A 21,191-nucleotide genomic window follows, 5' to 3' on the forward strand; every position below is an offset into this window, starting at 1 on the left:
ATGAAATGCATGTATTCTATGGGGGAAAGAACAGCTAGAAGTGTATTGTGTATACTATAATTGGTTGTACATGACAGAAACCATCTCCAACTGGCTAATAGAGTCGAATATAACGAGTAGTAGATCTCTCCTGGAACACATATTATTCCAACCCACCAGGTTTCCATTTCTCCTTGGTAACGTTAATTATCACACCCCCCCTCTGAGAACTGGCGTGAGTGAATGTGTGGAGCAGTGTGATGACACATACTTTTTCCCTGACTGGGTGGCAACCTCAGCCTTTTGACAGTTTCTGAGGTAGAGGAGCCAACTGGAAGTACAATACTGAATCCCTGGTAAGGGAAAATATACATTATATAATTCATATAGTATATGATATATCAAAACATTCTCGTGTGTATTCTGATAATTTGTATAAAACAAAAAACCCAGCAAATTTTGAGTAGTAAGAAAATCAAACTCTAGTGAAACAATATGCTGATTTAATGATTACAATCAAAAAACGGAATCAACATTCTCTACACTAGCGAATGAACGCTGGCCAACTATAGTGGCCATAATAATAGCTTTTTAAGAAATACGTTATACAAACTTTTGAAGGGGAAGGGAGGGGTAGGGAGGTCAGGTAGAAAAGAGATTACAGGCTTCAAATGAGGAGAAGTAAGGCAAGATATTTCACCACGTTTGGTTTCTCAGAAGAAGGGGAAGTCGGGGAGCAAGACGGGTGTACCCTAAACTGGGATGGATGGTTACTCTTAATGTCGAAGTCCTCGTCTCTCCTTCTGGAAATGAAAAAAATAAAAGTAAAAAATAAAAACATTTAATATTGATAAAAAAATTAAAAATAAAAAGACAAGTGACGTTTCTTGAGGGAAGGAGGAGAACAGGCAGTTAGCCACTTCAAGTAGAGGGATTTCCCAGTGTCCAGTGCTGTGGTTGGGGACGAGGTGGGTGGGACGGTGTGCGAGGGCCTGGGCCTGGGGGGCCGGGGAGGGAAGGAGGGTTACATCAAGGAGCAGGACGTCCTGCCCTGGGGGGCTCCCCCCTCCATCTTCTCCGCCTCCAGGATGGTCCTCTTGAACACCTCCACCGCTGTCTGGCTCACACAGGCAACAGTAAGTCAGAGGGAGGAAATTATGTCATATCACAACAACAGGGCTGTGCAGATGGGTGTTTTGTCTGCTCTGTGCTTGCAAATGCAAATGTTACAATCTATAGTAAACCAAACTGACAGATTAATTGTTATTGCTAGGATAGAAAGAAAGTAGGAAATTCAAACATTCTAGATGACTGAGGGGAATATTTGATACAAACACTATTTTGATATCATCAACACATAGCAGCATGGATCAATGGATCCAACATGCCTCTTGTGGTACAATAGGGAAATAGCAACAATTATGTTGAATGATGCATTGATGCATCCAGGCCATGTTGGCACCAAATGTTCCTTCATTTAGATTACTCTTCCAATTTGTATTCAAACTAGACTGTAATTGCCTTGGAACATTCAGTGCCAAGATGGCACCCATTACAATCCTAGATGTCAAAAACGATATATCTATCTGGGAGTGGCTGGTGTCCAATCATCATCATCATCACCACCTGGTTCTCTTTAGCAGAGGACTCCATGAATGCTGCGTTCCACGAGTCGGCCAGCGCTTTGCCTTCTTCACAACTGATTACACTGAGGAGAGGGAAAAACATATCACACTGACTACAATTAGCTTGTAACAGCAGCACATCCTATACCCACAGTTAGTGATTGTCCTGAGGGGAACACAATATCACAGTGAACACCATTTGCTTGTAACACAACAGTCTATAACCACATGTGGGAGCATGACCTATATGAGGGTAAGGCGCAAATGGAGAAACTGATCTGTGGTCACTCTCCCTATACTATCCCAGGCATTCACTATAAGCCATAGAGTAGGCTACACCATCTCTCCTCCATGTCTTTTTACACTAGCCTGATCCCAGATCGGTTTGTCCTGTATAGTCAACTCCTATGGTCGCAGCCCAAACAGACCTGGGACCAGGTTATTTACACACCACGCCGACACACTGAAAAGATAGCATCACAATACTAAGACACCCCCCCCCCCCCCGATGGATTCTAACTGCATTGCATTAGTATTTTTCAGCCAAGCCTAAATCTATAGCCTCTATAGCCTAGTGGCGTATCTGCTGACTGGTGTAACTGCACTCCAGCACCCTGTATCCCTCCCATCCACTCCTGTGATTTAATAGCCTGGAGTTATTGATTCATCCTGAGGTTCAGCCGGTTCTTCACTTCGCCCCGGCGCAAGCCTTTCCCTGCCCTTGTTTAATGAGATCTGTCAACACACACACACACACACACTTAAGGACAGACATGCACACAAACGCGCGCACACACACACCAGACTAGGAGCATGCAGTTAGAAGATAAAGGGCAATATACTGTACAGTTTAGTAGTAGGCCCTTAAACAATACAACGTATATATATATATACAGTGGGGAAAAAAAGTATTTAGTCAGCCACCAATTGTGCAAGTTCTCCCACTTAAAAAGATGAGAGAGGCCTGTAATTTTCATCATAGGTATATGTCAACTATGACAGACAAAATGAGAATTTTTTTTCCAGAAAATCACATTGTAGGATTTTTTATGAATTTATTTGCAAATTATGGTGGAAAATAAGTATTTGGTCAATAACAAAGTTTCTCAATACTTTGTTATATACCCCTTGTTGGCAATGACACAGGTCAAACGTTTTCTGTAAGTCTTCACAAGGTTTTCACACACTGTTGCTGGTATTTTGGCCCATTCCTCCATGCAGATCTCCTCTAGAGCAGTGATGTTTTGGGGCTGTCGCTGGGCAACACGGACTTTCAACTCCCTCCAAAGATTTTCTATGGGGTTGAGATCTGGAGACTGGCTAGGCCACTCCAGGACCTTGAAATGCTTCTTACGAAGCCACTCCTTCGTTGCCCGGGAGGTGTGTTTGGGACCATTGTCATGCTAAAAGACCCAGCCACGTTTCATCTTCAATGCCCTTGCTGATGGAAGGAGGTTTTCACTCAAAATCTCACGATACATGGCCCCATTCATTCTTTCCTTTACACGGATCAGTCGTCCTGGTCCCTTTGCAGAAAAACAGCCCCAAAGCATGAAGTTTCCACCCCCATGCTTCACAGTAGGTATGGTGTTCTTTGGATGCAACTCAGCATTCTTTGTCCTCCAAACACGATGAGTTGAGTTTTTACCAAAAAGTTATATTTTGGTTTCATCTGACCATATGACATTCTCCCAATCCTCTTCTGGATCATCCAAATGCACTCTAGCAAACTTCAGACGGGCCTGGACATGTACTGGCTTAAGCAGGGGGACACGTCTGGCAATGCAGGATTTGAGTCCCTGGCGGAGTAGTGTGTTACTGATGGTAGGCTTTGTTACTTTGGTCCCAGCTCTCTGCAGGTCATTCACTAGGCCCCCCCGTGTGGTTCTGGGATTTTTGCTCACCGTTCTTGTGATCATTTTGACCCCACGGGGTGAGATCTTGCGTGGAGCCCCAGATCGAGGGAGATTATCAGTGGTCTTGTATGTCTTCCATTTCCTAATAATTGCTCCCACAGTTGATTTCCTCAAACCAAGCTGCTTACCTATTGCAGATTCAGTCTTCCCAGCCTGGTGCAGGTCTACAATTTTGTTTCTGGTGTCCTTTGACAGCTCTTTGGTCTTGGCCATAGTGGAGTTTGGAGTGTGACTGTTTGAGGTTGTGGACAGGTGTCTTTTATACTGATAACAAGTTCAAACAGGTGCCATTAATACAGGTAACGAGTGGAGGACAGAGGAGCCTCTTAAAGAAGAAGTTACAGGTCTGTGAGAGCCAGAAATCTTGCTTGTTTGTAGGTGACCAAATACTTATTTTCCACCATAATTTGCAAATAAATTCATTAAAAATCCTACAATGTGATTTTCTGGAAAAAAAATTCTCAATTTGTCTGTCATAGTTGACGTGTACCTATGATGAAAATGACAGGCCTCTCTCATCTTTTTAAGTGGGAGAACTTGCACAATTGGTGGCTGACTAAATACTTTTTTCCCCCACTGTATATATGTATAGTGCTTTAGTCTATTTTCTCTAGTCTCTAGTCTATTTCAGGGTGGGAAGATAGTTTGGGAGGTATGCTTTACTATTGAGAAGTCATTAGGAGAGCGAGAGAGAGAGGGATACATTGAAAACAAATTGAGAGGGAGAGAAAGTGAGAGAGAAAAGAAGGTGAGAGAGAGAGAGAGAGAGAGAGAGAGAGAGAGAGAGAGAGAGAGAGAGAGGTGATCAGTAACGCCTTGATTACTTTAGTTGGCTAATACAATTCCAGCTGGCCTTAGGGTAATAGGCTCCTGTGTGTCTGTGTTTGTACTCACTCCACACTGAGAAGCATATGAATCACTTCAACACTGCTTACAGCGTGCCCATCATCTCAATGGGGCCAGAGTGTGTGCGTGCGTGTGTGTGTGTGTGTGTGTAGGAGGAAGGGATGTCAGAGTAGCTGTCACTACTTCCCACTGTGAGGTGGCTGTGCTACATTTCCTGTTTATTCTGGGAATGAAAGAGGAGGCAGGAGGAAGGATGGATGAAAAAAGGAGGGAGGAGGAAAGAGGGAGGTCTATGAGTGAGTGACCCATTTTCAGAAGTGTGTTGAGCAAGCAGTGTGTACTCTACATGCCTGGTAAGAGATGACACACACAGGGGAAGTGGATCACATCAGTTAGCAAGCTAACAATGTGCATGATATGTAACAAGCCCCCCCAAAAAACAATCTGGATTCTTTTTTTTTACCAAAAAATTGACTTTTTCAAATCATCCTTCAGAGGTTCATCCGGTCAGAAATTAGATGTCTATACAAGGTCGGAAAGAGCAGATTCTAAGGTTTCTAAAGCAAACAAACTCCAAAAAATAAGGACATGGTCTCTGTTTAAAAATACCACTTTATAAAGAATAACAGCGGTTCCACACATTCCTCCGACACTCAAGTTGTTTGGGAAAAATATTTTATTTTGTTATATTCCATTATATTCTTAGTATAACATATAGTTGTGTTGAATGTGATCAGGGCAGGGAGATGTAAGTGTGCCTTGTCTGTTTAACCCCCTAGAGTCGATATCCGCACCCCGCGGAAATCTAATTAACATAATAATAAGAAATACAAATACAAATCTGTCTGTTTAAGCTAGAGATATCTTTTTTTTTTGCACGGGCTGCGTCCGCATCTGCGGTGGAAGGTGGCCGAGCTACAGCGATCCCAGACCATGAGACATCCTGAAAATCGGTCTTCTCATAAAAACATCTGTAGCGTCCAAACGGTTTGGCCTAGAAACTAATATGACCAATCTATGGAAAGATGAGACTCTAACGAACACATACAGTACATGTCGGTTGTTGCTCTAGGACACCCACAAGCCTCACAAGACTGGTCTGAAGATAGTGTAAGTATATATGGAAGTAGTTTAGTGCCCAACATTATTTTTTTTATATGGGTAAAAAAACGAAATAATAATTTCCTGATCTTTTTTATATCTCTCAGATATAAGACAGACACTTTAAAACAAACTTCCTTTTGATTAATTTTTTTGACCATCTGTTTTTCCATGTATGAATCTATTATTCAATGCGTTTCTATGGGCTAATAGCAGTAAGGCCAAATTCAATATTTCATTAAAAAAAAAATATATACAACTTTGTGACGCCCAGTTTAATAACACGTTATGACACGGTCATTACCATGTCATAATGACATAACAGCTGATATAACTTGTCATAGCCTGTCATAATATGGTCATAACACTGTCATCACACATTATTTACTACACCTGTTGTGACATACATTTATATTGCGTTATTTTATGGCTGGTTATGACACCTACATAAGAGTGTCAAAACCCACATTTATTCAAATTAGTTTTTTCCCTGCCAAGAAGTTTCCTTTCGTTTGAAAGTTTGTTTCTTAAATCCTTTGTTGTTGTTGTTGTAATAAATTATTTACAGTCATGTTTTTTTTCATCATCTTTTAAATAAGTTGTAGAAAATACACTTTATGACACTGTCATGAAGCATTATGACCATCCTGTGTCACTTTACTTGGACTAAGAAAATACACTTTATGACACTGTCAAGAAGCATTATGACCATCATAAGCCAGATAGGCCTATCATGTACATGCCCTTATGTCAGTCAGTCAAAAAGAGGGTGTCTTGTCCTGCTCCTGAAATCTGCTCCTGCATTCAGCCCAGTCATCAGCAACAGAACATTGGGGTAGGTAGGTGCATGTCTGACATCAATGACATTGATAATTTACAATTATAATTTAATATGGTCAATAAAAAAAAAATTATAGAACATAAACATACTGTTGAGACGTAGGCTATGGTGTAATGGAATGTTTTGCCTTGTGTAGGTGTCATAACCAGCTATAAAATAACGCAATATATGTCACAACAGGTCTAAATGTATGTGTCATGACAGTGTTATGACCATATTATAACAGGTTATGACAAGTTATGTCTGCTGTTATGACATCTAATGACATGGTTATGACCGTGTCATAACGTGTTATGACGCTGGGTGTCAAGTAAAGTGTTATACCTAAAAGGGTCCTAAAATTCCAAATCAAATAGCTAGATGATCCCTTGGTATGACCATCTTAAAACAATTCCATCTGTTAGCTTAGTAGAACCCCCCCCCCCCCCCCGTTGATTTAATTTGCATGGCGTAGCCATGTGACCTATAGGCTGCACAGACCAGTAACATAATTGTATATTCAATGGATTTATTTTAAAAAGACGCCCACCCACATCTGCACACCCCTACTCCCACCCGTCCCCAGTGCTGGCTGCACAACAGGATGCAAGGCGTACAGTATGCCTGTAAAAAAAAGTGCTACATTTTTTTTTTTTACAGATAACATACCGTAGATTTTGTCTGAAATAGGTATAACTAACGTCACTCTGACCCAAACAAATACACAGCAGACCGACCTGACCCTGCAGTCTTTAAAACAGAGCCAGAGCCAAAGATTGCTGAGAGCAGACTGGACCACAGTTTCCCAGCCTAGCGTCAAGGTCTAAACAGGCCAGTAGTTTAGTCTAAAAGAGACAGGACAGCCAGGGAAATGGCATATTCATTTTTCCCTCCCTGCCAAAGATGGCAAGATGTGGGGATTTTATGACAAGGCCCATAAAACTCCAGCAGATCAAGTCCTAAAGGTTTATTCCAGCCCTCCACCCTCTGTTGAAGCAATATACTTTCTCTCCATCTGGTCCTGTCTGTGAACTAATGTCTTTGACCAGGTCTCCACGGACTCATACAAACATAACGACAGACCGTCAGAACATTAAATCCCAGTTAAATCTAATTTAAAGCTGAAAATGGAATAAACTGTCTGGTTCCTCTGGGAAGACTATCTGTGTGTGTGTGTGTGTGTGGCATACCGTTCCATGTGTAGATCTTTCTTGTTTCCGACCAACATGATGGGTACTCTGCAGAAGACAAAAGGAAGTCCTGTCAGTCAAATGAATCATGAAGTGAAACACTAGATATTCAGATTGAAATGTTTACAGATAGGAGAATAAGGTACTTACTGTACTTTACCAACCATATCCAATAGTTTTTCGTGGATAACCTTTATTACTTCAAAACTGCAGCAGAAAACAAAAAAAGGTAATTCAAACCTTTAACAGCCAAAATAACAAGAAAGTGAAAACATTCAACAAAGTCCTAGTGTACTGTAGACAAGACCAGTATCAATACAACACTATTCCATCAATTATTTAAAAAATCTTCCAAAGCTAATACTTAGAAGACTTGAAGACTCTCACTTGTACTTAAATGCATCCTTTATGGGAGTAAAGCTTGACATTGTCCAGGTCGGACCATGCTATATTTGCCATTATAAACTGGGTGGTTCAAGCCCTGAATGCTGATTGGCTGACAGCCGTGGTATATAAGACCGTATACCACGGTATGACAAAACATTTATTTTTACTGCTCTAATGACGTTGGTAACCAGTTTATAAGAGCAATAAGGCACCTCTGGGGTTTGTGGTACATGGCCAATATACCACAGCTAAGGGCTGCATCCAGGCACTCCGCGTTGCGTCGTGGCTGCATTCTCCTATCCTGGCCGCTCTGTGTGTGTGTGTCTCTGTGTTTGTGATGAGTACATTAACGAACGTTGCCTAACAAAGACGGTTGCGGTTGACCCATTGCTTGAAATCGGTATGATAGGCTACTTCGCATATCAAATCTTTCTGAGAAGAACCATCAATGTTGCTGTATTTAACAATGTGCATTTTCCATTGCTTGTTAGTTGCCTTGCCGACATCCAGTTGAGAAAGGTTGTTTAATCTGTGCCATAGGCTGTAATGTAGAGGCCTACTGTATATGATACAGACGGACCTGATGCATGGTTTGAGACGCAATTTAAATAATGAATGTTGAGCCCCGGGCTGGTCAGTAGAAATGCATAAATCAATGGGGACATTAACTCAACTTGACAGCATTAACTGGCCAGTGGGAAGTAGGGAGACATGATGGGATGTGGTTAGGAAAATATTTCTCCAGGGAAAGTCTCCCTAGGCCCGCTCCCATGGCAACTACCATAGGACCCAGGGGATTTGGGATTAAAACACACACACACTCTAACCTAGGCTACAGTATGATGGTCTTAGACAGGACAAAGAGTTTGACACAGTATGAATCCTGTTGACATTGAAGATGTCTGAAGTATGGAGGCATTACAGGAGAGAAAGTGCAGCTTTGATGCACTTCTATATTTAAAGGAAAATGTGTCTATGTTCCTAAACCCCTCTGACTCATTGCTGGACTGTCTGTCAAAGTGCGCACCTCTCTCACTCAGGGATAGCGAGGTCGAGCTAGTGCGAGAGCTATGTCACAGGGTTAAACAGCCCCCCCCACTCACTGCAGCGCTAGATTGATGTGCTATTCCACAAAGTTCTACGAAAAATATAAACATTCTGTCACAGCTAAAATACAAAATTCGGGAAGTCCAATCGATTGTGAGATATAGCATATACATTTGATGTGATGAATTTGAGTCGCAGGTTCACAATTGTACCTTTTCTGAGACCTCTGCCAAGCAAGGAGGAAACAGCATCCAGCTCATGCAACAACACATGCAGGAGGGGGCTCATCATAAACAACACACCGGCAGTTTTCAAAATAGCCTACATCAGACTTTAGCACACCACCCAATACAACACGCCTTTTACTATATTGTCAGAAGCCTCATCAGACCTCGGTAGTAGCCTATTTCATTTATCTATTTCAATGCTCTAGAAACCAAGCAGAAAGTGCTGTGCTCTAAAGATGGCATCGTAGCCACACAAATACATTGTGCTCACAACCTTTATCTCCTAAATGATGTCGCTGGTGTATTTTGTTAGAATTTTGGAATATATTGCGCAATAGGCTAGAAGGTTTTTACAAGGTGGGAGTTCATCCAGGCTCAAGTCCCGTGCACGAAACACACACATGATACCCCATAATGACAAAGCAAAAACAGGTTTAGACATTTCTGCAAATGTATTAAAAATAAAAAACCTTATTTACATAAGTATTCAGACCCTTTGCTATGAGATGGAGCTCAGGTGCATCCTGTTTCCATTGATCATCCTTGAGATGTTTCTACAACTTGTTTGTAGTCCACCTGTGGTAAATTCAATTGATTGGACATGATTTGGAAAGGCACACACCTGTCTATATAAGGTCCCAGGGTTGACAGTGCATGTCAGAGCAAAAACCAAGCCATGAGGTCGAAGGAATTGTCCGTAGAACTCCGAGACATGATTGTTTCGAGGCACAGATCTGGGGAAGGGTACCAAAACATGTCTGCAGCATTGAAGGTCCCCAAGAACACAGTGGCCTCCATCAGTTTGGAACCACGTAGACTCTTCCTAGCGCTGGCCGCCCGACCAAACTGAGCAATCGGGGTAGAAGGGCCTTGGTCAGGGAGATGACCAAGAACCCGATGGTCACTCTGACAGAGCTCCAGAGTTCCTCTGTGGAGATGGGAGAACATTTCAGAAGGACAACCATCTCTGCAGCACTCCACCAATCAGGCCTTTATGGTAGAGTGGCCAGACGGAAGCCACTCCTCAGTAAAAGGCACGACAGCCCACTTGGAGTTTGCCAAAAGGCACCTAAAGGACTCTCAGACCATGAGAAACAAGATTCTCTGGTCTGATGAAACCAATATTGAACTCTTTGGCCTGAATGCCAAACGTCACATCTGGAGGAAACCTGGCACCATCCCTACTGTGAAACATGGTGGTGGCAGCATCATGCTGTGGGGATGTTTTTCAGCGGCAGGGATTGGGAGACTAGTCAGGATCGAGGGAAAGATGAACGGAGCAAAGTACAGCGAGATCCTTGATGAAAACCTGCTCCAGAGCGCTCAGGACCTCAGACTGGGGTGAAGGTTCACCTTCCAACAGGAGAACGACCCTAAGCACACAGCCAAGACAACGCAGGAGTGGCTTCGGGACAAGTCTCTGAATGTCCTTGAGTAGCCCAGCCAGAGCCCGGACTTGAACTTGATCAAACATCTCTGGAGAGACCTGAAAATAGCTGTGCAGCGACGTTCCCCATCCAACCTGACAGAGCTTGAGAGGATTTGCAGAGAAAAATGGGAGAAACTCCCCAAATACAGGTGTGCCAAGCTTGTAGTGTCATACCCAAGAAGACTTGAGGCTGTAATCGCTGACAAAGGTACTTCAACAAAGTACTGAGTAAAGGGTCTGAATACTTGTCTGAATGTCGTATTTCCGTTTTTATGTCTAGAAAACAGTTTAACCTCTACGGGATCGGTGTCCCTATACTGGGACAGTTGCTTCTCAATATGCGATATGTGACAAAAATGGCGTTGTAAACAACAGCCAACTTTCCGGGACATAGACATGTCTTATATGGGCAGAAAGCTTAAAATTCTTGTTAATCTAACTACAGTGTCCAATTTACAGTAGCTATTACAGCAAAATAATAACATGCTATTGTTTGAGGATAGTGCACAACAACAAAACACTTTTATTACGGCAACTGGTTTGATACATTCACCTCTGAAGGCAAATAATGTACTTACATTCAGTAATCTTGATCTGATTTGTCATCCTGAGGGTCCCAGAGATAAAATGTAGTGTAGTTTTGTTTGAAAAATCTATTTTATATTCAAATGTAGGAAATGGGTTCTACAGTTTGACCCCACTGCTGTCTCTGGCTCCACACCCACCCCCGCCCAGCCATCTAGAGGTGTGAAGGTTAGTGTCTTTTCTGTAGGGAAGCTAATGATCCATCATGTATGACAATCCAGGGAGTGTGTAAACTGTAATTTTTTATTACCATAGCATTTTTGTATGTTCTCTATAGTTATGTACATGAAAATGTATACATTTACCAATTCGGCACATTTGGGAAAACTCCAAAATATTGTGTAGTCTGAAACTTTGCACAAACACTGCTGCCATCTTGTGGACAACATCTAAATTACACATAGAATCCTACATCATTGTCTGGCCTTTCTCTTGCATTTCAAAGATCTAATTAATTTCACATTTCCACAAACTTCAAAGCGTTTCCTTTGAAATTATATCAAGAGTATGCATATCCTTGCTTCAGGTCCTGAGCTACAGGCAGTTAGATTTGGATGTCATTTTAGGCGAAAATTGAAAAAAAGGGTCCGATCCTTAATTAATCAATTTTAGAATAAGGCTGTAATGTAACAAAATGTGGTAAAAGTAAAGGGGTCTGAATACTTTCTGAATGCACTGTATACTGAAGAAAAGGAGTAGGGTATTTGATGCAAACATAGGCTATAAGAATACGTCTCCATTTGATCAAATCTGCCTAAATTATCACATTCTCTTGCTCGCTCGAGGAATGCAATTTGGCCCTGGCCTGCAAATGAAATCCCCAGTATAATTTTTTTAATAATTGTCATTATTCTATCGATTTGAAAATGTAAATGTAGGCTAATAATACTTTTGACAGTGAGCATAAATCACATTTCAATAGATGCATGCATCAGTGTCTAGGCTGTCTATTATATCCGCAACATAAATTATTTTACAAGGATATGTTAAGCTGGCTACTGTAGGAAGGTTAAAATCTAATTAAACATTTGCTACATAAATTAGCCTTATAGCCTATGTGTCATCCTATGAAATGGACATTATGTTCCACACTCACTAGTCTTTCCCTCTCATTTGAGTAGATACTGTATATTTTGCCGTAATGATCTGATCACACCATGCAACGAGGGATGTAGCCTACAGTCAGAGAGGGAAGGTGGACAATGTTGATTGGCAGGTGAAATTATTCCAATGGGGTTGCAATGTAAAAATGGGAGGCGGATTAGGTTGGCTCCTTTTCTCCTTGCTTGGCTGAGATCTCAGAAATTGTCAAATTGTGAACCCGCAACCCAAATTTATCACATAAAATGTGTATGCCATATCTCACAATCGATTGGACTTCAGTATTTTCGCTGTGACAGAACGTTGAGATTATTTGTAGATTTGCGTTATTCCACAAAGTTCTATTTAGAACTACAGTGAGTAGGGGGGATGTATTACCCTGTGACGTAGCTCTCGCTCTACCCCTCTCTCCCTCACTGAGAGAGGTGCGCACTTTGACGAGACAGTCCAACAACGAGTCAGAGGGGTTTAGGAACATAGACACATTTTCGAAATTTGCCGTTATTCCCCTTCAAATCTGACCAAATCCAATCAAATTTCTGCTGCTGCGCCCAGGAGAACCTTTCCACTTGTTCATTCTCGTATTAACAGAGAGAGAGGGAAAGAGAGAAAGAGTGAGAGAGAAGGAACAAGGGAGTAATTGAGTGATGGATGGAGTGAGGAGAGAGTTGGATGGAGAGGAACGCTGGTGCGAGAAAGAAAGGATAAATGGTGTGGTTAAGAGAGAGAAGAGAGAGAGATAGATGGAGTCATTTTATTTAAATCTCCAGCTGATATGGAGGCAAGTTAGTACACACATGCCCGCATGCACACACAGACACACACAGCTAGAAATTACCATCTCTGATTCACATCCACACTACATTTATTTTAGCTACGCATGAATACCTGTTCTGTACTACAACGTACAGGAGCCCAGTACTATAGAATAGCATAGAGATAAAAAATATAAATGTACAGATCAATAATAGCTTCAATGGTTTATTCATGCCTTTTACTAGAGAGAGAAATACTAGATAGATTCAGAGAAACCTTGAGCGGCTAGATCTCTCAGGGATGAAGCCATGTGGGTTCATGTTGCAGTAACAAAGGGTTAGTAGCAGCGTGAAGGAAGGAGAGGGCGAGCGGAGCTACCTACCTTTTATTCGATGTGACAGAATACACCAAAATGTAGCCGTTGATGTCTATGGAGTAGGTCTGTGGGAAAATTGAGTATTCATCCTGCCGAGAGTGAAACATCGCAAAGATAAAGTAGACGTTCTATGATGGTAAAAATCTAGTTTAAAAAACAAGACATCATAATAATTCCAACGCGAAAGCGTTAGAAAATTAACGAATTCATGGGACCAGCACCGTTGATAACCCATGAATTGCAAAGAGTTATGGGAAATTAGAACCCCATTGTCTTAACCTTGTAATCTTCAACCTAGGTAAAAATGAGGAAATGTCAGCCTAGCTAATGAATGTGGAATGAGGCCTAGGCTAAGTAAGGATGTCAACTGATATCTAATCTACACCTGGCTTTTCTGCCAATTACATTAGAGCTCACATACTGTAGTGGCCCACTGGCAATCTGACCACAACATTCTAATGTGTGAGTGGTGTCTCAACTGGTAAGAGGGACTCACCTGTCCGGCTGTGTCCACCAACTGCAGGAGGTACTCCTGACCATTCACTGTGATCATCTTTGTAAATGCTGAGGAGAGAGAAAGGTAGATAACTACAGTACTGTACTTGGGAGCTTCTAAGTCATTCTACTCATCTACAGTCCTGTCAAGAGATTCTAAAAAACATAGCCTTCAGCACAGTAGCTCATTCATTCCCATGATCTTACACACATTTACATTACAACTCGGTACGACAAAGGATATTGAATGACTCTTTGGTACTCATGTCAGACGACTTTATATTAGCAAATTACTCATTTTTAGGACTGAGCTAGAATTAGCAGACAATTAGCGACAAAGAACACCTCATTCATCACAATTAAGGAGGCCATTTCTCTACGTCGCTTTGAGTAAGATCACCACAAGTCAGTTAGTGAAGCAGAGAGAGAGACAAGTGGGGCAACATTTCATGTGGCACTGAGATGTCAGAACACAGGAAAGTGATGTATGTAATCGACTAGAATAGGCAGGACTGGGACTGAGACAGATTCTGATTGGGCTGTGACTCTGGGTGACAGTGGAGCTGTGTGTGTATGTGTGTGTGGCAGGTGGGCTGGGACCGCAGATGATCCGAGGGGGTTTTCTACAGTGGCTTATTTAAGCACGACACACACACACACACACACACACACAGAGCACGAAGGCCAGCCAAATCCACATCACTACTGTAGTATAGTAGAATCATGTTTGTAGAACAATTTATTATGGTAATCGTTCTACGTTCCTGGGTTTAGAGAATGCAGCAGATGCGGATCAAGCCTTTCATTCAAAGAAAATAAGCCCTGGCTGGCTAAAAATAACTGCACGTTCCCTTCACCGGGTGCTGCATGGATGGAAGCTTCCCAAGCCTTAGGCACTGTAGATACAGTAGGCAGGTACACACACTGTATCCGAACCTAGGACTTTGTGAAGCTACTGTACCATGAAGTCAGTTGTGTTCTCTGTGCTAACAAAGGGAGCAATGCCATACCAAAAATGTGTGTCGTGAGTGTATGCCTGTGTGTGCGTGCGCGCGTGTGTGAATACGTTTGTGTTGTTGGTGTGAGTATGTCTACAGCGCCTTCAGAAAGTATTAACACCATTCAACTTTTTGCACAATTTGTTGTGTTACAGTCTGAATTTAAAATAGATTAAATTGAGATTGTTTGTTACTGGCCTACACACAATACCCCATCATGTCAAAGTGGAATTATGTTTTTCAAAATTTTTACAAATTAATAAAAAATGAAAAGTTGAGATGTCTTGAGTCAATAAGTATTCAACCCCTTTGTTATGGCAAGCCTAAATAAGTTCAGGAGGAAAAATGTGCTTAACAAGTCACATAATAAGTTGCATTACTCACTGTGTGCAATAATAGTATTTAACATGCACCCCACACATACAATTACAGTGGGGAGTATTTGATACACTGCCGATTTTGCAGGTTTTCCTACTTACAAAGCATGTAGAGGTCTGTAATTTTTATCATAGGTACACTTCAACTGTGAGAGACGGAATCTAAAACAAAAATCCAGAAAATCACATTGTATGATTTTTAAGTAATTAATTTGCATTTTATTGCATGACATAAGTATTTGATACATCAGAAAAGCAGAACTTAATATTTGGTACAGAAACCTTTGGTTTGCAATTACAGAGATCATACGTTTCCTGTAGGTCTTGACCAGGTTTGCACACACTGCAGCAGGGATTTTGGCCCACTCCTCCATACAGACCTTCTCCAGATCCTTCAGGTTTCGGGGCTGTCGCTGGGCAATACGGACTTTAAGCTCCCTCCAAAGATTTTCTATTGGGTTCAGGTCTGGAGACTGGCTAGGCCACTTCAGGACCTTGAGATGCTTCTTACGGAGCCACTCCTTAGTTGCCCTGGCTGTGTGTTTCGGGTCGTTGTCATGCTGGAAGACCCAGCCACGACCCATCTTCAATGCTCTTACTGAGGGAAGGAGGTTGTTGGCCAAGATCTCGCGATACATGGCCCCATCCATCCTCCCCTCAATACGGTGCAGTCGTCCTGTCCCCTTTGCAGAAAACCATCCCCAAAGAATGATGTTTCCACCTCCATGCTTCATGGTTGGGACGGTGTTCTTGGGCTTATACTCATCCTTCTTCTTCCTCCAAACACGGCGAGTGGAGTTTAGACCAAAAAGCTCTATTTTTGTCTCATCAGACCACATGACATTCTCCCATTCCTCCTCTGGATCATCCAGATGGTCATTGGCAAACTTCAGACGGGCCTGGACATGCGCTGGCTTGAGCAGGGGGACCTTGCGTGCGCTGCAGGATTTTAATCCATGACGGCGTAGTGTGTTACTAATGGTTTTCTTTGAGACTGTGGTCCCAGCTCTCTTTAGGTCATTGACCAGGTCCTGCCGTGTAGTTCTGGGCTGATCCCTCAACTTCCTCATGATCATTGATGCCCCACGAGGTGAGATCTTGCATGGAGCCCCAGACCGAGGGTGATTGACCGTCATCTTGAACTTCTTCCATTTTCTAATAATTGCGCCAACAGTTGTTGCCTTCTCACCACGCTGCTTGCCTATTGTCCTGTAGCCCATCCCAGCCTTGTGCAGGTCTAGGTCTTTTATCCCTGATGTCCTTACACAGCTCTCTGGTCTTTGCCATTGTGGAGAGGTTGGAGTCTGTTTGATTGAGTGTGTGGACAGGTGTCTTTTATACAGGTAACGAGTTCAAACAGGTGCAGTTAATACAGGTAATGAGTGGAGAACAGGAGGGCTTCTTAAAGAAAAACTAGGTGATCAAATACTTATGTCATGCAATAAAATGAAAATGAATTACTTAAAAATCATACAATGTGATTTTCTGGATTTTTGTTTTCGATTCCGTCTCTCACAGTTGAAGTGTACCTATGATAAAAATTACAGACCTCTACATGCTTTGTAAGTAGGAAAACCTGCAAAATCGGCAGTGTATCAAATACTTGTTCTCCCCACTGTATCTGTAAGGTCCCTCAGTCGAGCAGTGAATTTCAAACATAGATTCAACCACAAAGACCAGGGAGGTTTTCCAATGCCTCGCAAAGAAGGGCACCTATTGGTAGATGGGTAAAAACATTGAATATCCCTTTGAGCATGGTGAAGTTATTAATTACACTTTGGATGGTGTATCAATACACCCAGTCACTACAAAAATACAGGCGGTCCTACCTAACTCAGTTGACGGTGAGGAAGGAAAACGCTCAGGGATTTCACCATGACACCAATGGTGACTTTAAAACAGTTACAGTTTAATGGCTGTGATTGGAGAAAACTGAGGATGGATCAACAACATTGAAGTTACTCCACAATACTAACCTAATTGACAGAGTGAAAAGAAGGAAGCCTGTACAGAATAAAAATATTCCAAAACATGCATCCTGTTGTGGTCCTCTGTAGCTCAGCTGGTAGAGCACGGCGCTTGTAATGGCAGGGTAGTGGGTTCGATCCCCGGGACCACCCATACACAAAAATGTTTGCACGCATGACTGTAAGTCGCTTTGGATAAAAGTGTCTGCTAAATGGCATATTATTATTATAACAAGACACTAAAGTAATACTGCAAAAAATGTGGCAAAGCAATTAATTTTTTGTCCTGAATACAAAGTGGTATGCTTGGGGCATTACTGAGTACCACTCTCCATTTTTTCAAGCATAGTGGTGGCTGCATCATGTTACAGGTATGCTTGCAATCGTTAAGGACTGGGGAGTTTTTCAGGATAAAAAAAGAAACGGAATGGAGCTAAGCACAGGTAAAAACCTGGTTCAGTCTGCTTTCCACCAGACACTGGGAGATGAATTCACCTTTCAGCAGGACAATAACCTAAAACACAAGGCCAAATCTAACAGTTTTGACTTAAATGCTCTAAAAATCTATGGCAAGACTTGAAAATGGTTGTCTAGCAATGATCAACAACCAATGACAGAGCTTGAAGAATTTCGAAAAGAATAAATGGGCAAATATTGTACAATCCAGGTGTGGAAAGCTTTTAGAGACTTAACCAGAAACACTCACAGCTGTAATCGCTGCCAAAGGTGATTCTAACATGTATTGACTCAGGGGTGTGAATACTTATGTAAATGAGATATTTCTGTATTTCATTTTCAATAAATGTGAAAACATTTCTAAAAACATGTTTTCACTTTGTCATGATGGGATATTGTGTGTACATGGGTGAGTAAAATCAATTTTGAAATCAGGCTGTAACACAACAAAACGTGGAATAAGTCAAGGGGTATAAATACTTTATGAAGGCACTGTATGAATGAGTAGGTGTTCTAAAACTTTTGACTGGTAGTGTATATAATAGACTATGTAGCTATATGAGATTAAGTGGGTAAGGTAGAACACTACCTATTGTCAAGATAAGTGTTTGTTCCCAAGCATCCGAAAAGATCTAATGCGCAGAGATGTTGATATAAGTCGACCAAGAAATAGGTCACAGACTGTTATTGATAGCACATGCAGCAGCACAGGAGACATGTTGATTTCTACACTGAAGAAAAATATCAATGCAACATGCAACAATTTCAACGATTTTACTGAGTTACAGTTCGTATAAGGAAATCAGTCAATTTAAATAAATGAATTATGCCCTAATCTATGGATTTCACATGACTGGGAATACAGATATGCAGGGGCGTGGATGAGAAAACCAGTCAGTATCTGGTGTGACCACCATTTGCCTCACGCAGCGTGACATCTCCTTCGCATAGAGTTGATTAGGATGTTAATTGTGGCCTGTGGAATGTTATCCACTCCTCTTCAATGGCTGTGTGAAGTTGCTGGATATTGGCAGGAAATGGAACACGCTGTCGTACACGTCGACCCAGAGCATCCCAAACATGCTCGATGGGTGACATGTCTGGTGAGTATGCAGGCCATGGAAGAACTGGACCATTTTCAGCTTCCAGGAATTGTGTACAGATCCTTGTGACATGGGGCCTTGCATTATCATGCTGAAACATGGTGACGGCGGCGGATGAATGGCAAGACAATGGGCCTCAGGATCTCGCCACGATAAAATGCAATTGTGTTTGTTGTCCATACCTTATGCCTGCCCATACCATAACCCCACCGCCACCATGGGGCACTCTGTTCACAACGTTGACATCAGCAAACCGCTCACCCACACAACACCATACGCCATCTGCCCGGTACAGTTGAAACCGGGATTCATTCGTGAAGGGAACACTTCTCCAGCATGCCAGTGCCCATCGAAGATGAGCATTTGCCCACTGAAGTTGGTTTCAATGCCGAACTTCAGTCAGGTCAAGACCCTGGTGAGTACGACGAGCACGCAGATGAGCTTCCCTGAGACGGTTTCTGACAGTTTGTGCAGAAAGTATTCGGTTGTGCAAACCCACAGTTTCATCAGCTGTCCGGGTGGCTGGTCTCAGACGATGCCTCAGGTGAAGAAGCTGGATGTGTAGGTCCTGGGCTGGCATGGTTACACGTGGTCTGCGGTTGTGAGGCCGGTTGGATGTCCTGCCAAATTCTCTAAAACGACGTTGGAGGCAGCTTATGGTAGAGAAATGAACAGTCAGTTCTCTGGCAAAATCTCTGGTGGACATTCCTGCTATCAGCATGCCAATTGCACGCTACCTCAAAACTTGAGACATCTGTGGCATTGTGTTGTGTGACAAAACTGCACATTTTAGAGTGGCCTTTTATTGTCCCCAGCACAAGGTGCACCTGTGTAATGATCATACTGTTTAATTAGCTTATTGATATGCCACACCTGTCAGGTGGATGGATTATCTTGGAAAAGGAGAAATGCTCACTAACAGGGAAATAAGCTTTTTGTGCATATGGAAAATGTCTGGGATCTTTGATTTCAGCTCAGGAAACATGGGACCAACACTTTACATGTTGCTTTATACAGTATTTATATTTTTATAATAAAAAAAATAGGAGTCTAAGTTTGTAACAGTGCTAAAGTTGTCTATCAACTGTAAAATGTGAGCGCAACAGAGACAGTTACAAATGAATTATCTGATCATCAATAGATTAGACATAAAGCAAGTTGTTTTTTAACACAGCGGCTGCATATCATCAGGTAGGTCCTTGTTTAATAGCCTATGACATGTTGTTGAAATGTTGAAGCTTCTTACGATAGCCTACATCCAAACCAAATGGTACATCCTCACAAAGGTAGAAGGGGCGTTTGTTAAATGATATTTTTAAACCCCCCAAAAAATGGAGCGAATTTGGAGCTGCAGTTATTTTTCTGTGAGTGATGAGCGATTTTTTGCGGACAGGGGGAAAAGAGCGTTGAGCGCCAGAGCGCTACGTGAGCAATGAGAGGGATTTCCAACCTCTCACATACTCTGGTGTGTGTGTGTCCTTTCTAGTAGTGTGTATGTATGTACAGTGGGGAGAACAAGTATTTGATACACTACCGATTTTGCAGGTTTTCCTACTTACAAAGCATGTAGAGGTCTGTAATTCTTTATCATAGGTACACTTCAACTGTGAGAGACGGAATCTAAAACAAAAATCCAGAAAATCACATTGTATGATTTTTAAGTAATTAATTTGCATTTTATTGCATGACATAAGTATTTGATACATCAGAAAAGCAGAACTTAATATTTGGTACAGAAACCTTTGTTTGCAATTACAGAGATCATACGTTTCCTGTAGGTCTTGACCAGGTTTGCACACACTGCAGCAGGGATTTTGGCCCACTCCTCCATACAGACCTTCTCCAGATCCTTCAGGTTTCGGGGCTGTCGCTGGGCAATACAGACTTTAAGCTCCCTCCAAAGATGTTCTATTGGGTTCAGGTCTGGAGACTGGCTAGGCCACTCCAGGACCTTGAGATGCTTCTTACGGAGCCACTCCTTAGTTGCCCTGGCTGTGTGTTTCGGTTCGTTGTCATGCTGGAAGACCCAGCCACGACCCATCTTCAATGCTCTTACTGAGGGAAGGAGGTTGTTGGCCAAGATCTCGCGATACATGGCCCCATCCATCCTCCCCTCAATACGGTGCAGTCGTCCTGTCCCCTTTGCAGAAAAGCATCCCCAAAGAATGATGTTTCCACCTCCATGCTTCACGGTTGGGATGGTGTTCTTGGGGTTGTACTCATCCTTCTTCTTCCTCCAAACACGGCGAGTGGAGTTTAGACCAGAAAGCTCAATTTTTGTCTCATCAGACCACATTAACTTCTCCCATTCCTCCTCTGGATCATCCAGATGGTCATTGGCAAACTTCAGACGGGCCTGGACATGCGCTGGCTTGAGCAGGGGGACCTTGCGTGCGCTGCAGGATTTTAA

The 21,191-nt window shown here is 42.2% G+C and overlaps 1 protein-coding gene across 1 annotated transcript in view; it reads right to left on the reverse strand.

Moving 5' to 3' along the window:
• Positions 1-466: 466 nt before the first annotated feature.
• Positions 467-21,191, reverse strand: part of LOC311145241 (GTP-binding protein Rheb-like) — a 31,549-nt gene continuing 10,824 nt past the window's right edge. The window contains exons 3-8 of the mRNA XM_084181475.1: positions 13,882-13,949; positions 13,392-13,474; positions 7,628-7,684; positions 7,478-7,525; positions 1,606-1,687; positions 467-1,096 (exon numbers count right to left, since the gene is read on the reverse strand). Of these exons, the coding sequence (XP_084037601.1) occupies positions 1,004-1,096; positions 1,606-1,687; positions 7,478-7,525; positions 7,628-7,684; positions 13,392-13,474; positions 13,882-13,949 (431 nt within the window). The 3' untranslated portion in view covers positions 467-1,003. The remainder of the gene's footprint in view (positions 1,097-1,605; positions 1,688-7,477; positions 7,526-7,627; positions 7,685-13,391; positions 13,475-13,881; positions 13,950-21,191) is intronic.

This window comes from Coregonus lavaretus, assembly GCF_964263955.1.
Source record: "Coregonus lavaretus genome assembly, chromosome: 2".
Taxonomy (NCBI): Eukaryota; Metazoa; Chordata; class Actinopteri; order Salmoniformes; family Salmonidae; genus Coregonus; species Coregonus lavaretus.